At 40.0% G+C, this 18,746-nt stretch overlaps 2 protein-coding genes and 1 long non-coding RNA gene across 4 annotated transcripts; 2 read left to right on the forward strand and 1 right to left on the reverse strand.

Annotated features, from left to right (window-relative positions):
- Nucleotides 1-6,183: 6,183 nt before the first annotated feature.
- Nucleotides 6,184-7,705, reverse strand: LOC6606108 (charged multivesicular body protein 5). The gene is made up of 5 exons (XM_032719112.1): nt 7,361-7,705; nt 7,152-7,303; nt 6,791-6,956; nt 6,477-6,707; nt 6,184-6,415 (listed from the first exon to the last, which is right to left on the reverse strand). The coding sequence occupies exons 1-5, from the start codon at nt 7,427-7,429 to the stop codon at nt 6,353-6,355; spliced, it is 681 nt and encodes a 226-aa protein (XP_032575003.1). The 5' UTR covers nt 7,430-7,705; the 3' UTR covers nt 6,184-6,352.
- A 328-nt stretch (nt 7,706-8,033) lies between these two features.
- LOC6606109 (integral membrane protein GPR155) lies at nt 8,034-16,720 on the forward strand. Of its 2 annotated transcripts, none has more exons than XM_032719623.1 (13): nt 8,034-8,702; nt 12,361-12,650; nt 12,717-12,856; nt 12,917-13,248; nt 13,311-13,476; nt 13,539-13,778; nt 13,837-14,028; nt 14,094-14,247; nt 14,505-14,573; nt 14,653-15,025; nt 15,084-15,458; nt 15,514-15,639; nt 16,010-16,720. In XM_032719623.1, exons 1-13 carry the CDS (start codon nt 8,512-8,514, stop codon nt 16,209-16,211), a joined length of 2,850 nt encoding a protein of 949 aa, XP_032575514.1. In that variant the 5' UTR covers nt 8,034-8,511; the 3' UTR covers nt 16,212-16,720. The 2 variants fall into 2 exon arrangements, with proteins under 2 accessions (XP_032575514.1, XP_032575513.1); XM_032719622.1 differs by having other exon boundaries at nt 8,512-8,702; nt 14,505-14,597.
- On the forward strand, nt 15,658-15,831 carry LOC116801263. Its single transcript, XR_004361892.1, has 3 exons — nt 15,658-15,708; nt 15,767-15,770; nt 15,822-15,831. It is a non-coding gene; the product is annotated as an uncharacterized LOC116801263 (long non-coding RNA).
- Nucleotides 16,721-18,746: the final 2,026 nt, after the last annotated feature.

Genomic DNA, 18,746 nt, shown 5'->3' on the forward strand with positions numbered 1-18,746 from the left:
GTTGTTGTTGTTGTTGTTGTTGCTACCGGCAGGCGGCACTTCTCTTGCTGCTTCTACTCATTCGGTTTGGGTCTTAATCAAGGTGAGTCACCTTGGCCTTATTTTCGAGCAGCGCACTCTTTGCCTGCCCGTCTGCGAGTGTATATGTGCGCGCGTGAGTGTGTGTGTATGTCTCACTCACGCATTGCCAAAAATACAGAAGTGAACAAAAAAAAAGCTAGCTCGCTCACGCGGCAACAACAACAACCACAACGAGAAAGGCAGCGCAGGGAGAACGAACGAACCAACCGAAATCAACTCAACTCAACCAAACTCAACCGAACTGAACTCAACTGTTGCTGTAGGTTTTCTGTGCTGGCATTGTGGAAGGTCATGATTTTCGGCACTTGTATGGATGAGCGACTTGACTCGCTGGCATTTGCCTTGTCTTTCTGCCTTTCTGACTTTGTTTGCCTCCTCCTCTGCTCCCTTTGCCATTCTGCTGCCGAAAAGTTAAAGTGAATCTGATACACGAAAGCGAACTGAAGCCGAATTTGATTTCCTTACTGCGGGGAGCTTTTTATGCGGCGAATGCTAGCTGCCAAATCAGCAGCACTAAGTATGGTTAATAGTTCTTTTATTAGCTGTGCTTTAATCAAGTAATAGATACATATTTATATATAGTCAGCAGATTAAATGATATCTTTCTTCAATAACCGTTGAAAAGATACATTTTTAAAGCGGCTAAAAACTAATAGTTCGTATGTTAAGTAACACGTCAAGATGTATTTACGTGGCCATTTAAAAACATTAAATTGTAAATGCCAATTTAAACAAAATATTAAAGACACATTTTCAAAGTGTTAATTGATTTTGTAAGCTGCTCGTTAAAATAAATATATAAAAATAAACAACATTCTTTGGTACTTTTTCTTTTGAACAGTACACCAATATTTTCTGGAGGAATAATGTTACTCCAGTAAATGTTAATATAATTATAATAGCTTCGAAAAATATAAATATATATATAAAATATTATAAAATATAATATATGTTTATATGGTTCTGAAGATTTGGTTTTTAAACCCAAACATTTTTTGAAAATAAAAGTTACTAATTTACTAAAATAGGGTGCGTTGAGTAAATAAGTACTACGCTTGTAATTATTAATTATTATTAAGCTTGCATAATTAATAAAATATATATATGCCCTTGTTAAAGGGCATTCAAACTGCTGAAACTCCCGCCCGTTGAGCACTTGCCATATTTCATTGTGGCCTGGCTCTTTGATTAATCTTTTGCTCGATGGCTTTTTGGGCACGTGCCCCGCGATCCACCAAGCCCTTGCCATTTTAGGCCTATTGGGGTAAATGTTTGTCATGGCTACTCTTTATCTTGCGTGCCTCTCGAGCCGAGCAAATGCATAATTAAAACTGAAAACTGAAAACCGAAAACGAACGAAAACTGAAAATCATACGCGGCGTATGGTTTATCGAAAAGCCACGACTGAGTCGGACTTGGACTTGCACTTGGCCTTGCGGAGTCGAATGCTCCGCTCTGCTCCACTCCGTTTTGTGGGTCCGGGGGCCTTGAACCTCAATGTGCCGAATTGTGTGTTGTGGGGGCAGAAGTTAGCGTTGAGCTAGCAGTATGTGCTTTTGGTTGGGTTTTTTTCGACTGATGTTTTGTTGAACTTGCCGCAAGCGGCAAACAATAACAAAAAACATTGAGAGTTGTACGGCCGTAGTGCCATACAGAATGCCAAGAAAACAACGTAGTTACCAACAAAATAACGCGGTCGCAGACCCACCAAATCCAAACGTGACTTAAGGTTGAAAAGCATGTGTGTTTGTGGGTATCAACTTCATTGGCACGAAGCATCTGCTGTCGGATTTTTCATAGTCATTTTAATATCATTCACATAACTCTTAGAACTAGTTTTTGTCAGAAGGCCTAGGGCCACCACCACCCCCAACCCCCCTATTTTAGACAAGGCTGCGATTGCCCAAGAGCACCCAACAAATATTTCAACAATTGGCCGGGGCATCAAGTGGATTTCTTTTGATTTGCCTAAGGTTGCTTCTGTGTTTGTTGTATTCTATTTTTATCAAGTATACGCCACGTTGGCCGCTTATCAGTTGGCCAAAGCAAACAAGATCACGGAATGCCATTCACAGCTTAGCCGATTGGCCAGATTACTGGGGCTTTGGCCAAATTTTATGACTCTAGAAGCCATTCGAGTTTTGAGCTAACCGTAAATCATGCTGATGTATGGTTTGAGAATGAGGAAGTTCGAGTTGGAGGCTCAGCAAATAGACTTCAAAATGCACAAAACAGAAGTTATTGTTAGATACTTTTTGGCTTCAAATGTAAATAAATGTATGTATGACAAGGATGAGAGTTAGTGCTTTTAGATAATTGGAAGAATTTCCAGGCATGTTTTTTGAAATGCCTGTTATTTTCAAGGCTATTTTAAAACTTGAAACTTCCGCAACAGTAAGAATAAAATAAAATAGATTTAAAAATAAAGAATATTTAATAAATAGTAAGCAAGTAAAATCATGAGCTAATTTAAATAGCTTTTTCGAGTAATTGATACTTATTATTAATTTGCGAAAAGTTACTAAACACTAAGATTAGTGTTTTGCCTAATAACTAGCACTTTTGACTTTGTCACCAAAGAGTTTAGCACTTTCCGCTCCTGCATCTGTGCACCATACCACCCCCATCACTGCCACATAATTCCTAATTATCGGTATATATCCGAAACGAAATCCAACGGATACCCCGCAGCAGCAGTAGCAGTAGCATTAGCATTAGTAGTGGAAAAAGGCAAGAAAAGCGAGTACTTTGCGTACAAATACGCCGGCAACTAGTATGATTTGGGCATGTGTGCGCGGACATAGACAATACCTAGTATATATTTTGAATGGTGCGCTTTGTATCGGCCTCCGAATGTGTCTAGAGCTTCAATAGCAGGCCAGGGTCATGCGACATGGGAGGAAAACTGAACTGAACTAGCGCGAAACTGAGCGAACTCGGGCGATTGTATCTGTGTGAGTGCGTGCTTATGTGTGTGTGTGTCTATTGATATTCGAGGGTTTGATGGTGTGCGTGTGCTGTGTACGTAGTGCCCGTTATCGGAAGAAAACGCCAAAAGCTCGCGTTCATTGCCTTTGCAAACGTTTTCGACCCGTCCCTCTCCACTCTCCACGCTCACGATCTCTATCTCGTTCTCTCTTTTTCCCCCCTCCCTCGCTCCATATCACATTAAGATAGTTTTGGAAGAACTTTACTTTTTACTATATTTTTGTAGCTACTAAATTAGGATTATCTTTGATTTGGAGGAAGAATTCAATCAATTTTAAGCGAGCGCTCTAGCCGAAACTTTCTTATCAATAGAGGGCTATCGGGTTTGTTTGGCAAATCCCATTTGGATTTTGTTTTCAAATATTTTTTTTCCTTGTTTTGGTTTTATTTTTGGCAAATGGGAATGGGGGAATGGCAATGTTTGGTGAGGTTGGTCAGTGATTCTGTTGCTCAGCGGCAAATGGAATAAATTTTAGGAAGTACGTATATTCAGGGCCCTCAGGTCAGGCAGTATTATTTATTGCCCCCTTCGAAGGCCGATCGCCTAACTTTGACTTGCAAATCTGAATAAGTTTTTTATCTCAGCTTGTGGTTAACCAAACGGAGTCGAAAAACGAAACGGATTGACATGTAGCATTTACAAAAACGTAATAAAAATAAAATATCAAAATATAATTTATTTGCTGTGGCTGGCGCTTTTATTGATCCCTTCTTCACTTTGTATCGAATTCTGTTAATTGGCTAAAACCCAAACTGAACTCTTAACTGGGCCAGCGCTTTGGGCTACGAAATTCTAGAAAGGTGAGTATTATCCAAAATCAAACATGCAAAAAGTTTTCTTGCCAAATTGAAATTCAGCGAATTGTTTTTTTTTCCTCAATTCTGGGATTAGTCATGCCCGCCTTTAAAATAAATAAAAGGGAAGAGGGAAAATGTGTATGACCAAATATTTATTTCAGTTATTGCAGTGTAATGTAATGCATTACAATTTTTAGATTCATATCTTAATTGCTTAAAAATGAAAAAAAAAACGATACAATTAAATATGTATTCTTTTTAAAAAAGTTTGCAAGTCATTTCAAATTAATAAGACATAATGAATTTCCTAAAAGTTTGTTATGCGTGGAGCTCCAATCCATGCAAAGTTTGTTAGAAACTTTAACACCACCTAAACTATACTACCAATTGAAAATATTATATTTTATATAATGCAGTCTCGTAAACAAAGCAAGCGTTTCGCACATTTTCTTTGAAAACATGTCAAATACTCGATATGTTAACAAAGAAAAGCTTTTACTTGTACTATTCTATAATATAATTTAGCTAGTACACAAAATGATCCTGCAGATGCTAGCGACTTTAGTTAAAGGATATTTTTTGGCTGGAGTCCTGGCACTTTTCCCACCCACTTTCCACCCCGATCTTCTTCCTCCCATAATTTCCAACACTTTCACGAACTTTCATATATGTAACTAGACATGCGTCTATGTGCAATGTATGTATGTGCAGCGATGACGAAATAAATAGAGAGCTTTTTTTGCGCCATTCGCTTCCTGCATTCGAGGCAACTCCGCTGCCGCGGCGAATGCAACGCTGCGTATGAGCGATCTGCTGATCGAAAGGAAAACAAGGTTCTGGAATTAATCACTTACCATCTCAAGCAAAAGTAATCCAATTGGCGATATATCCATAATGTTCCGGCAACAGCAGAAAAAAATAAAATACCCTATTGCTTCGAAGTTTCTATCAGTTTGCGATTTATCACTTAATTTCTAAAATTCTTTTGTAAATATGTATAAACTTTCAGGCACTTTTTCTTTATGTGGGGGGCGAGGGCGTGGTCAGGGGAGGGCGGGAAAAGCCGACCAAAGGCTGTCAGATGCCACCAGATATTTGGATTAATTAATTGACATTTTAATCAACATGCTAAGGCCACTTGAACAGCGAGATTTCTTCGCGCGATTTTTGCTGCTTCAGAACTCTTTGTAACGCATTTTATTTGTTTGATATTTTGGGATTGCACTTTTGATCGGTAGCAAAGCGTTTAATTAGCGACGCGACGGCGGCGACGACGACGGTGGGCGGGAAAGTGGGCGGGCGGGCGAACGGGCGTTCGGTCGGTTGGCGCGAACGCTGCAGTTACAGTTACGTTTGAACAATTGATTTTTGTTGCTGCTATTTTGTTTTGTTGTTTTGTTATTTTGTAATGTGTGTTTGAAAAGCGAAGGTTTTCCTCTTCGCATTCGAATCGCTCGAATCTGAGTTGGGGCAAAATTTGCGACTGTCCGTTACAGCAGTCAAAAGACAACTAAACGGCGAACAAGCGTATTTTTGCACACAGGCACTGCGCTGCACTGAGACCCGCTCACGCACACCAGCGCACCTCCACCTCGCGACGACACCGACAACGGCAACGGCAGAGAAAAGCTCAAGTTCACGCTCTGAACTTCAAAGCTCGTTAGCGTAGAGAGCGCAAGCGAGGCTAAGAGAGCGCAATGCAATTGCAATTGCAGGGAGAGCCAAAGAGACTAGTGAGTTACAGTGCATCCTCTGTACGTCGAAATTGTGGGAAATAGTTTTTGTCTTTGCTTACTTAATTTCAAACAATACCTTATTTAATTTCAAGGCCAAAAAATATATCAACATTGCTTTGCGTTCGATTAACGCTAAATTCATTTCAATTACAATGAGGCGGAAACTCACTTAGCAAGTATTCTGCTTTCTCAAAAAAATAAGCAGTACATTATACTCACTTTTATATATTTAAAAACTCTTACTTAATTTAAAAATAGAGTAATAAAATGGCAAGCTTCTTCTTACTTGTTCTGCACTCACCAAATTTCGTTTAAAATGAATTTTTGCCTGCTCATTGACTTCAATGTTTATCACGTATACGTACAGTTTTACATCCGCTCAAAAAAGGGTCAAACAAATTTAAACTATATTAATTGTTGTAACTGCTATATAAAAAGAAAAGCTTTTACTTATAATATCTAAACTAATAATCCAACATTTCATTATTATAATATTTAGCTACGAAACTTTAATAAAAACATAATTTCTTTCCCCAAATATAAAAAAAAAATTTTCGAAATTAACCAATATAATGCGTCATTAGTGTGGCGTGATAACTAAACGGCTATTTATTGAAAAAACAAATGGGTACAAAAGTGAGACTTGAGAGGGAATCTTTGATGGCTCCATTACACTTAAAATATACAAAGCGTGCCCCAGGTTCAACAAAGGATAAAGAATGGAAACATGAGAGCTGGCAGCTGCTTGCCTATGTGGTCTTCAGCGATGTCGGAATCTTGGGCAAGCCGAACTCATCCGTTTCAATGGTACTCTGTAAGAAATGAACTCGTTAGTAAGCAATCAAGCTACTATCCATATAATCAGCATTATACCTTTCCAGGGACGATGCTGTCAGCTCCCGGCTCTCGACTCGGCGCCTCCGGAGCCTTGACCACGTCATCCAAATAGCTGGTGTCATCGTCCAAGGCAATCTCATCGCCCAGGGCATCCAACTCGGCCTGCAGGTCGTCGTCATCCACCTCTGGCATGCCGTAGGTGCGACCCAGTGCCTCCTGCACCTCGTCCGCCTGCTCGAACATATCAGCCATGTCGTCTTGGATGTCCTTTAAAATAGAGGATGACAATTAATATATTTACAGATTTCTAGGATTGTGGTCGGTAGCATTAAAGAGCTAACTATGCCTACCTCGATCTGGTCGATGTTGATCTTCTTGTACTCGGTTTTCATCTGCTTGACTCCATCCTTCATGGCCGCCACGGTGGCCTGAGTATCCTTCAAGGATTGCGCCGCGTAGTTGGCCTGTTCCATGTTGAACGACTGGTTGCGCAGAGATTCTGCCTGCTGTTCGTAGCTTTGTAGTAAACAAATAAAGTTAGAAATGGTTTAGAATACACTTTTAGAACAGGGCACAATAAAAAATTGATTGTAAGGTAATGGTAATGGAACTATAAATTTGGTAATGATATTTCCAAATGTCTGGAGCATAGTAACACTGTAGTTATGGAAAATAATCGATACTAGGCATTGGGTGGGGCATTGAACCTACGCCTTCTTTTGTTTGAGCACCCGCAGGGCCTTCTGTTTCACGGAGTTCTTGGCAGGACCTTCTCGCATCTTGGACATTTGCTCGCGGTATTTGCGCAGCTCTGCCTCAAGTTTACTGATCTTCTCTTCGATGTTTGTGGCTCGAGCATCTACCTGTTGATTGTAATAAATCTTTATTTGCTTTGTTTTCCCCTTGATTTCGACACTTACCCCGGCGATGCAATCGTTTAGACTTGGACCCGGCTCCTTGGGCTTGCCACGACCAAAAAGGCGATTCATAATGACTGCTTTATTATTTTTACTAAAACACGCAAAATTTATGGGAAATTTGTGGCTTTTCCACTTTATTTCGTTCTAAAAATTTTGTTTGATGACTAATTGTCTTCTTCTTTCTTCTATACCAGTCAGCTGTTTGGACCAGTGGTGAGAATCCGTACAGCGTTGAGCAGCACTGTTTTGCAGGTCTGTTAAACCGAAAATTATTGTTCTTAAATTAAGTTGTTTTTATTGTAATTTGCAAAGATAATTCATTCGGACTATACAACTCCGTATTTCAAATCAATAATTTTTGAATAGTAGAATATACATGTCATTTCTAAACATTTGATTAGAACGTATGCGCTGTAACGAAATAAATCAAACAGAAAGATCAAACTTTTTAGAGTTCAAATAAAGTGTATTTTGTTATAAATAGAAGCAAAGTTTAAAGATCGTTACATTTTAATAGAGACAGAATAAATAACAGATATTTTAACGGTTTTTTTATAGTATTGCATTAGTATTTTAGCTTGGTATTTTCATATCGTACAATTGGTGTATTTTAGTACATTTTGGTTGCCCCGTTGGTATTACTTAACGACCGCGCTGCGGTCCCACCATTCGCATTGCAAATTAAAAACAAAACGCATCGGCGGGCGCTTTTGAGCTCTTAACTACGTTAAATTGCGCTAATTAATCAATACGTTTAATTCCCAAAAGCAAGTGCTGCGGACTCAAAAATCAGCAATGCGTCGTTCGAACAGATGAAAGTGAAATCAGCCTGCCGGGCATTGCGATTTTCGACCATTCTCGACTATTGAAGGAAAAAAGAGTGCTAAAAATACACAACAACAACCATCAAATTGGCAAAACTTGGGCAAACAAAACTGCGTAGATAAGCGATTAAATAATAGAGAAACATATTCGCCAGCAACAAAAAGTAAAGGTCGGCGAAAATCCAATAAATCCGCAGCTGGCCCTTTGACGTCACGGCCCATCAGCTGTTTGGCCACCGGAGCACCCCACTTTTTCCGCTATGACGCGCACAGTCGCCCACCAACAGTGAACTCCCACGCTCTGCAGCCACTCCACAGTAGTCCTCAATGGACAGCTCCATGTACTACGCCAGCCAGCGGATAGCGGCCAGCACAGAGGCTAATGTCAGGGTCATCACCTCGACCATGGCCTCATCTTTGGCCAATGAAACGGCGGCGCCACGCGCCGACGACGGGGGCGTCTCCATGAACAACTTTTACCCGGCGTTGGTTCAGTGTTTCGGCATCATCATTTGCGGGTTAGTAGATATATTGGGAAACTTCGCACCTAGATAGTGGTCCCACGCATCCTTCCCGATAAGATTACCCATATATTCCACCCCTCAAACACAAAACACCAGGTGGCTCTCACCCCTAAAGCTAATTTGCAAGCCTTTGTTTGATTTAGGTACAGTCAAACCGTCCTAATTCGGTATTATTTACTTTATTGGACAGAACGTTGTGTACACTTTTTATTAGCAAGCTCATTAGTGGACAACACGGTAGTCATAAACCAATTTAAAATATTCTCAAAGGAGAATTATAGTAAGTAAAGTAATCATTTTTTGCTAAAATATTATAATATATTGAAATGAGATAGTTTTAAGGAAAGAAACAAACTTTCTTTATAGTGCTAGGTATTTCTTTAAGGAATCTCTAATAATCTTGAAATAACATTCATTAAATGTAATATAATATCAATAAAACATTGCAGTTTGCTTAAAGATATTTAAAAATCTATAAATTACACCTGAACTCTGTAGATAATTTGAGTAATAGGAGTTACAATATAGCTTGCCACATCCCACGTAGGATCCTAACTCGAACGTATGTATTTTAGCTTATCGCAACGATTATTGAGAACGTGCGGTCAAGAAAAGTTGTGTGTGCACTCACTTGTACAGTGACCAGCACTTATGACGGACACCGTCTCGATTCAGTTTCAATTTCTCTGATTTGTTTTCACCCACTTATCAATTGACACTCGAATTTTATTATCTGTGCCAAACTGCTGTCTCACTGTCTGTGCGTACTCCGATTCAATCGTTTGCTTCTTCAAACAAACTGAGCAATTATCCGAAATTGTTATTTTTAGAAACGGAATTACCCAAAAGAGATTTATTCGGGCTTAATTTGGCGTTTCCGCAGCAGCAACTATCATAATATGCCCCGTAAACTTAATTTCAATCTATTAAAAAAAGATTTACCTATTGGTCAATGTGGGCATTAAGATATACATTAAGATATTTCATAATATATTTCTATTTCTCTATTTCTTTAATGTATGCTGCAGTTCTTTTAATTGCGGATGCATTGCGAAAGAATGTTATGCTAAATTTGTCGGCGGTGCAAAGGTCATTTGAATTACAAAATTTCCGATTAGTCATTGCAAAGACGGTCGCTAACTGATATTGTTTGATCATTCACCTGAAAATCCAAACCTTTGTAATCTTATGTTCCGGCTATTTAATAGGGAATATCTCTGCTGGTGTTAGCTGCATTTTTTCCCAATGTTTACCCACCTATTTATAGCTATTATAATTAAAGGCGGCTTCATAAATCTGAACTAATTCCCGCCGGTCGTGGCACTTTTCCTGGGAAATTGCCGTGAAGCACCTATTACCTTTGACATACAAAAAATTGCTCAATAACAATGGGGAGCGGCATATGTAAATTGTAAATTTGCTAGCTCGCATATCAATCTATTATACATGCATCTAAGCCGATACTTAATTGCCAGTGGGCAATAATCGAAAGTAAAACGTTTAGAGAGTGCGAGAAAAACGTACAAAATCGGTATAAACAATTACAGCAATGACCTTGCAAAACAGCGTAAACAGTTTCGAGCCACTTCACCTGAGGCAATATTTGCACCTTTTTTGTACGGATTATGCAACCGCAATTACCGATTTGTCTACCGGCCACTGCCAATTACTGGCGATATGCATGCCCAGCTAAAGACCCACCGCCAGGCAGATGCACCTCCTCCAACTGTTCAAGCAAACAACTACTGATATCGCCTATACAAACTCGACTACAAAGTCGGATGCGATTATATGTTATTTAACTGCTCTCCCGCCGCGTTCGTTGGCATCTGACTTTAGAATTTCGTACTGCACTTGCAAAGCCGACTGAGGCAATACCCTTTACTTAGACCTTATCATTATTCAGCCTTTAAAGTTTACATTTAATTGAGATGAGTAGATTTCTTTAGCTTTTAGACTTATGTACAACTTAAAGTTGATATTTGTAATAACTCAACTTCAAATGGTAAATATTTCTCTTCAACTTTTATGGTTTTAATACCTTACTATTTTCTTCCAAGTATTAGCAAACGTCAATCAAATGTCTCCCCAAATGCAAATATTTATCATCCCTCTGACACGCTATAATGAAAGGGTAGCAGCGAAGAGACGCACATCATTTCCAGTTTTAAGTGCTGCTCGTAATGCAATTAAAGTTTGTTTACGATTGTTATCACATTGAAATTATATTTAATCTTTTATTTTATAAATCTTTGTTGTGTGTGTTCGCTGTGAGAATTTGATTGACTTGCTGTGATCATTTTTCTTTGTGATTTAGGCTGGGAATAACCTGATAAGCGCTACCAATAATAAAGGGGCTATAAACACCTCGGCTCGTTATAGTTTTAACTGTAGCAATAGTTTGATAAATGCATTGATCGCTTGTATAGTAGCCGTTCTAATCTAGACATTCGCAGGTGTTTCTTCATCGGATTCTGGGCGAGAGTTGCCCAACAGGTCGGTTCGCAGTATTAATAAATTAATGAACTTGCACTTTGTTTGGGCACGTAAGATGAATATTTGCGTGCCGATCCTCACAATTTGCCAATTAAGCTTTACTTCTTTTTTTTAAAGGTATATGTGTACATTAATGAGTTTTACCCGGTTGACTAATTTGGGTTTCGTTTCTCTCGACTGAATTTCTAGAACACTTGTTTTGCTCAACAAATAAATGAGCGAGATAAATAAGGAAAAAGTTGTTGACTTTTTCTGTTTAGTCTAGCTTTTTGTTTATGTACAAATACTGTGGACAGACCTTACTCACAGACAACACTTGTTAAAACTTGTATTTCAGATCCAAGGGAATGTTAGAGTGGAGACCCATATAAAGCTTTTTTTTACCAAGTATTTCCCTGATTTCTTACCTATAAATACAAGCGGGATTTCTTAAAAGAAGGGCATGATGATTTTCTCTATAATTGCTCAATAAAGAAACTATAATTTCATCTTCCGTCTTTATAGCTTTCATATAGGCACACTTCTTTATCAGTCATGTCTTGTAACCTCTTCAACGCTAAATAAAACATAGATAACGACTACAAGTGTTTCGCATTCCTAGGAATAAGCATTCTCACAAGAACCTATGACACATGGCGCTTCGCAAACGCAGAAGCTGAGTTCTGCCAATATTAACAATAGCAGTCTCGCAAATCTTAAGAAGATAAGCGACTCCCAGGTTCTTCCCACAACATGCAATAAATGCAATAAATCGCGTTGAGTCATAAGAAAAGGTCGCTAAACTAGTTCGTATAAGGCAGGGGGAAGTACTCCCTACTCCAGATTAACAGACAACTTAATTTGTCTCGGCGATTGTGACATAAATACAGATACTCGCTCGAAAATAAAAAACGTTTACAAATCTTTGTTAGCCAAGAGACAGTCCGAAATAAAACTGGTTTACGAGTGGATCACGTGTGGCTGTGGTGAATGTATTTTATATGCATGTAGTACCCTGTACCCTGTACATATTGATTAAGAGTTTCCGCCTTTCCGGCTGGCTGGGTTATTAGCATTAAAAGTAAACGCCTTTTGGTGAGGTGGGCGTGGCCCGACACGCCTTTACAACATGATTAGTGGTGTAATATGTTCCCCTTTTACTCGCTCCTTGTTGCAGTTACATTGCCGGACGCTTCAAGATCATCAGCAATGCGGAAACCAAGGGTCTGGGCACGTTCGTGGGCACCTTCGCCCTGCCCTCGCTGATCTTCCTGTCCCTGGTCGAGCTCAACTGGAGCGCTGTCAACTGGAGCTTCCTTCTGGCCATGCTCGTCTCCAAGGCGGTGGTCTTTTTCGCCGTGCTGATCATCTCGCTGCTGGTCGCCAGGCCTCTGAACTACGCTCGCGGCGGCCTGATGGCTATATTCTGCACCCAGAGCAATGACTTCGCTATCGGATATCCCATAGGTGAGTTCAGGTCATAAGAACCTGAATTTTGCATTCAAAACCCATTTCAATTCAAATTTCCCTCAGTTATGGCTCTCTATAAGGATGTCCACCCGGAATACGCCTCGTATCTGTATCTGATGGCTCCTATCTCACTGGCTATTCTGAATCCAGTTGGCCTGGTCCTCATGGAGATCTCCAAGATCATCAAGAATAAGGAGGATGTGGTTGGTTTTTATCTAAATCTCCTTTCCCCCAAATATACCACAACTTCTTATCTTTTGTAGACCCGTAATCCACCACTGTGTCCAGAAACTTGTCCCGCGGAGCAGATGTCCAAACGGAATCGCTGCCTGGGTGAACGGTCTATACTGGTTTTCAACACCCTTATTGCACTGTTCTTTAACCCTTTGTTGCTTATGACCTTGCTGGGTGTTGCTGGAGGATTCCTGTTTCCCCACGGTCTGCCCGAAATGGTGTCCAGTACGTTGCGTGTTCTTGGCCAGAGCTTTTCGGCAACGGCCTTGTTCCTACTTGGTCTTAAGATCGTAGGGGGTACAGGATCTGAACGAAAGAGTACAGGCTTTCTATTGCCTGGTGTTCTTATACTGGTTAAAATGTAAGTTTCCCTTCAACTATGAATTCATTCAATAGATCAACACGTGTACTCTCATTTCACAGATTGGTGCTACCGCTCGTAATCCGACAGACGGTAAACATTATGCAGTCTGGCCAGAACTTCAACGACACCACCGAGTTGAGCACTTTTGGCTTTCTCTACGGCACCTTTCCAGCTGCCCCCGGAGCTTTCGTCATTGCGACACAGTACAACATGGAGGTTGAATTGGTAATTGGATTGAAAACAAATTCAAATCCACTTCCAATTATTTATGTATTCTCTTCGTTCAGGTTGCTCGAAGCATGGTTTTCTGTACATTCATCTCGGCACCGCTGATGTTTATATCGGCCAAAATGATATCGCTGACGAATCTGAAGCCACTGGACTATCTCCATGAGCTGGATGCCTTTTCGTTTGACATCAGCGTGGCCGGCGCGGCTGCCTGTTGTATTATGCTAGCATTGTTGATCGTGACGAAGCGCTTTAAGCGTATGCCCCAAAGAATAACTTTCTGTCTGGTGCTTTCGCAAGTGAGATATTGTTATTAAATACTTCAAGAAGTTCCTTTATAAAGCATAACAATTACAGCTCATGTGCTGCATAGGTGTAATCCTCTGGTCCAAGATGGAGCACGTGCACCGTTGGCCTTTGTACCTGCAATTTCTCCTTTTTAATATTGGAACCTACAGCACTCGTCTGTGGACTGGTCTTTTGGCCATTTCATTGCTCTTCCTGCAGTGTCGCAGCTTGTGTTTTGTGCTGAAACTTTGGCCCTATATGGTAACTATCTGTGATTATAATGTTATAGCCTATTATTAGCCTATTATTACTGTTTCTTCCTTTAGTTGGTGTTTGCCTGGGGTGTGCCGGCCGTATTATCTGGCCTTTTGATTGCCTTCGACTCGAATGTGATGTCGGGAGAGAAACATAATCCGAGCTTTCAGTACGGAAATGCTCAGGCAGCCATCTCCGTGTTCATGCTCGTTATGTGCTTTATAGGTAATAGAAAAAGTATTTTAAGAAGACCTTTTGAATCAAAAAATGATGATAGATCTATATGCATTTGAAGAGTTAATCAAAACCTGTCGGATCTTTGGTTTAGGTTTGGTAAAAGTTATTTAACCATCCTGAGCCACATAGACAGGTCATAAAATGATGTAACAAAAGTTTTCAATCTGATACAATCAATGTTTCTTATCTCTATATTATCATATTTAATGTGTAAACTTATATCCTGCCTACATTTAATTTTCCAGTAACCGTCGGCTGTTTGGTGCTGCATCAGCGTTATAAGAAACGCTACGAAAAGTACATGACCTATTCACGTGAGTTGTCCAATCCGGAGTCGGGTAGGTCCCTGAACCCTAAACGTATACAAAGTCTTTAATGTTTAAATTGCTACAGAATCATCCGATCTGCACTCGACAATATCAACGACTAATCTGTTAAGTCACACGGATCAATCGTCCATCAGGCAAAGCGTTCGCACAGCTTCATATTCGTCTTCATCCGACGATGAGGAGATGATACCAACAGCTGCCGGATTGCCAACCAGTAGGTCGAATGGTGCTGTCAGTGGAGGAGCAGAATCTGGCGGAGGAGGTTGTGGTTCTGGCAATGGAACTTGCTGTTCGGGAGGAGCTCCGGTGAGCAATTCCTCAACAACCAGCACCGTGGTTGTGGACATTGAGGATCTGTTGAATCGCACACGACAACGAGCCAGTGGTGCCAACAATAAAGATCTGAACAAGATCGAAAGTGCACCTGCCACGGAAGCGTGAGTTATGACCACATATTTGAAAAGTTAAAAGTACTAAAATTAACTATTCATTCAGAATTCGCAACCAAATGTGCAGCAGCTCCTTTAACTGCGGTCCGAGTACCTCGCGTCAAAGTTGTCAGACTATTATCGAGCGATATGAAGATCAGAACAGAAGGGGACTTGAACCCCTGGAACACCCGAGCGGCGCTGATGAGCATCAAACTTTGAAGCATACCGTCCTCTTGATCATTTTGCTGTGCTCCATGTTTGTCGGTCTGGCAGTATGCATTTGGACATTGGTCATGGAGGGAATGTCGGGCATATATCTGGAACTTAGTTTCCTCGATGCTTTCCTCAACTTTGGTCAAGGTCTGATTGTTTTGGCAGTGTTCATCACCGACATGGGCGAACTTCTAATGCCAGTTGTGAAAATATGGCGCAAGTTATGGTAAGATCAAACATTGAAAACATAGGAACGTTTTTTAAATTATTTTTCTTTAAAGGTATGGAGCCAATGTGGTTAGCCTGCCGCACTGGTCAAACGTGCGACCCGAAACCAAGCATATTTGTGAACAATTCCGCAATCATCACTTGGAGAACTGCAAAAAGGATATTGCAAAGGACCGAAGGTGGGCAACGCCAAGACTTAAGTTATTCTTAAGTTAAGCAAATATAGGGAACCTTTAGCAAGATATTTAGTTGAGTTTCCTTTGTTAAACATTTTATTTTAACCCTTCTAATTAATGGAACCCTTAGAATAGTAAGCAGCAATAGGAATAGTCATTTGGATGACAATAATTATTAATTTCAGTTAAACTAAGTAAGTACGTCTCTGTTATGGAATTTTTTTCATGGAACCTATATAGTTAGACAGCGGCTTCGCATTTCAATCAGCCTAATCCTACCACTTTTAATGCTTATACAGCACAAGTTGCTTGAGCTTGACTAGAAAATCCCGATTTTTTAATCACATACTAAATAAATTCTGTTTTTTTTCAGGTGGCGCATTCGAGTGTATCGCAGGGTGTTCTACGGCACCGAGTTCGTCAGCTGGCTCATCGAGGTGGGACTGTCCAAGGATCGAATGGAGGCTGTGCATTATGCCCGACATCTGGTCGATGGCCGGGTTTTGCGACACATCAACAACGTTTATCACTTCGAGGATAAGCTGCTGCTCTACAATTTCTGCAGTCGCATATAGATGCAGCCACTGTAGAAATGAAGAAACTACGCCAAATTTAGCTTGATTTCCTGTTTAGTTTATTTTGAATGTAATTTTGACTGCTGTGATTGTACGCCAAACAAGCACGCACACACAATGCAGTCAGTTGTGTGTGGGTAACGGTGATGGCGAGTGGGAGTGGGCGGATGAGCTAGTGAATTTGTTTATATTGCCCAAGTAAATTGCTTGGCAAACGAAAGTTTATTTTTTAAATGTTTATTACTAAGTAGTTGAATCAGCTATTAGCTAGAGCTTTATATAGTGCAATATAGAGTACTGAATTAACAAAATATGCAAGTTTCCTAAATATTCAGAATAACTTTGTACTTTAAGCGCAATTCTGTGTCACAACTAAAGTGAAAACTGTGCATAAAACGCTATTAACGAATATGTCTACATACACACATAGTATAGTAAACACCCATGAATAAATATATATATATATCTTGCATATATACCTCAAGCCGCGAGGCCCAAAGAACAAAACATTTACCATGCATTCGTGTCGCATTCAATTTCAATCTTAATTTGCATTGTTTTCTTTCAACCACCCCTTTTGATTTCTGTTGTTTTGTTGACACTCCATCCGAATCTTCAGCTTTAGACATTTTCGATCGGCTTTTGGTCTTGCACGCGTCGTTCAATCTGCGTTTTGCGTGTCCGAAATACCAATCTCCCTTAATTCCGGACACCGGGGCAACTCTACTAATTGTTCGCCAGCCATCTTCGATTTATTATTCTGCTAACGATGCCTAGAGCTATTTTTTTGGTATGCGCCTGTCTTCCATAAACATTCCCGGAGAGAAGTCTCGCCTCTTCTCTGACCAAGTATCGCCAGTCCATTGAAGTTCTGGTTCGTTTGTTATGCTAAATGCAAGTGATTGTAATATGCGCTGGCACACTGACTACCAAAAGCATTCGCTGATAGCAGTTGTACAAGCATTTATGTTTCAACGACTCAACGGGGGCTTAACTCAATTGCATTCCACTTATTAGTTTGATGCATTTTATAGTGTAGCCTGCAGTTTTGCTAACAAACGTTTTGGCCTTCGAGAGAAGTAGTTTATGACAGTCACTGCTCTTTATTAACAAATAGGAAGTACTATATATAAAATATATGACTGCAGTTCGGCCATGGACAGGAATTATATAAATGCCTGTGCAGGAAATGAGTCATTCTGGGAAGTGTTCCTATCCTTCTAAGGGTCATATATATTGTGGGCCATTATAGTTCAATATATACACTTAGTCAAAAATGAAACGATTCTTCTAACTCATATTCTTATGCACTTAAAATTCAGCTAGCTGATTAAACTTTGGTTGCAAGAATTTATTAGAGAAATGAAGACATTATTACAGGACAGCCAAGGTGCCTTAACCCATTTTCTTCTGGTTTTATCTTGATTTTATATGTGCTTTAACAAATATTTAAGTTTACGCAAGCTTTTCAGTGGATGTTTTACAACCTTATCGTTATTGACAGATTAAACAGACTGTCTGGGAATTACCAGAGCCTCGAGGTGGACAATTCGAAACTAATTTGACAGATTGCAGAAGACTGCAATATGCCATTACTTACTCATACCTCAGTGTCCAAAAATCCTGGTCCATTAATCAGCCGCTTTATGGCCGTGAGCAGTGCTCACTGAGTATAAGTGCAAATAGTGCGTTATTATTTATTCATTTAATTTTGCAAAAAACGCACCAAAGAGGGTCAGAGGTCAGTCAACCCTTGAGCCACCAAAAAACATTTTTCATTTCTCCCAGCCATCCAAGCCACCCCACGCCGAGCAGGCCCAAATATATGAGCTGCTGTCCACGTTGCTTTGGGCATCCAATTTCGAGGCGTACAATTAATAGACACCAAACCAATTGGGACACCCAATTCTGGGCCAGCATTCGCATTTTGCGTTTTGTTGCCTTTTGGGGAATTAACTAAAAATAGTCCGACCGCATGACGTCTGCAGGAGGCAGTGGGATGATGATACTCGAACCGCAATTTCGCACCACAAGGACATCGACATCGTATACCCCACAGGCAGCCGCAGGCTCGTTAATTTCATCCAGCTGTAGATGTAGCATTTTATTTGCAGTTCCTCATACGCCCCGTTGTCGCCACCACAAAGTTCCACCGACCAGTCCGCACCATCCACCCAACCCAATATGGATCTTCACATCGCCGATTGGCGGCTTCCGCCTTCACTAATTTCCCATTTAAATTGCAAGTATGCAAGATTTTCAATTTAAACATTACATTCCAGCAATTTTTCAATAATTGTGAATGGATTCTTTATTTTAATTTGTTATTACAATTTCTTTGAAGAATTCGCTTCCGAAAATTCGAATGCAGCTACTAATCAAAAAAATTCCAACTGCAAGCTCCGAATTGTAATTCCTTATTAAATCATATTTAAGGTACACTTTCAAAAATACTCTTTCTTTAATGAGAATTTAATTTTTGCTAGGCAGCTTAAACTAAACAATAACCAGATTTCGGTTCATATATTCTTCAAA

Source organism: Drosophila sechellia, chromosome 3L, assembly GCF_004382195.2.
Source record: "Drosophila sechellia strain sech25 chromosome 3L, ASM438219v1, whole genome shotgun sequence".
Lineage (NCBI taxonomy): Eukaryota > Metazoa > Arthropoda > Insecta > Diptera > Drosophilidae > Drosophila > Drosophila sechellia.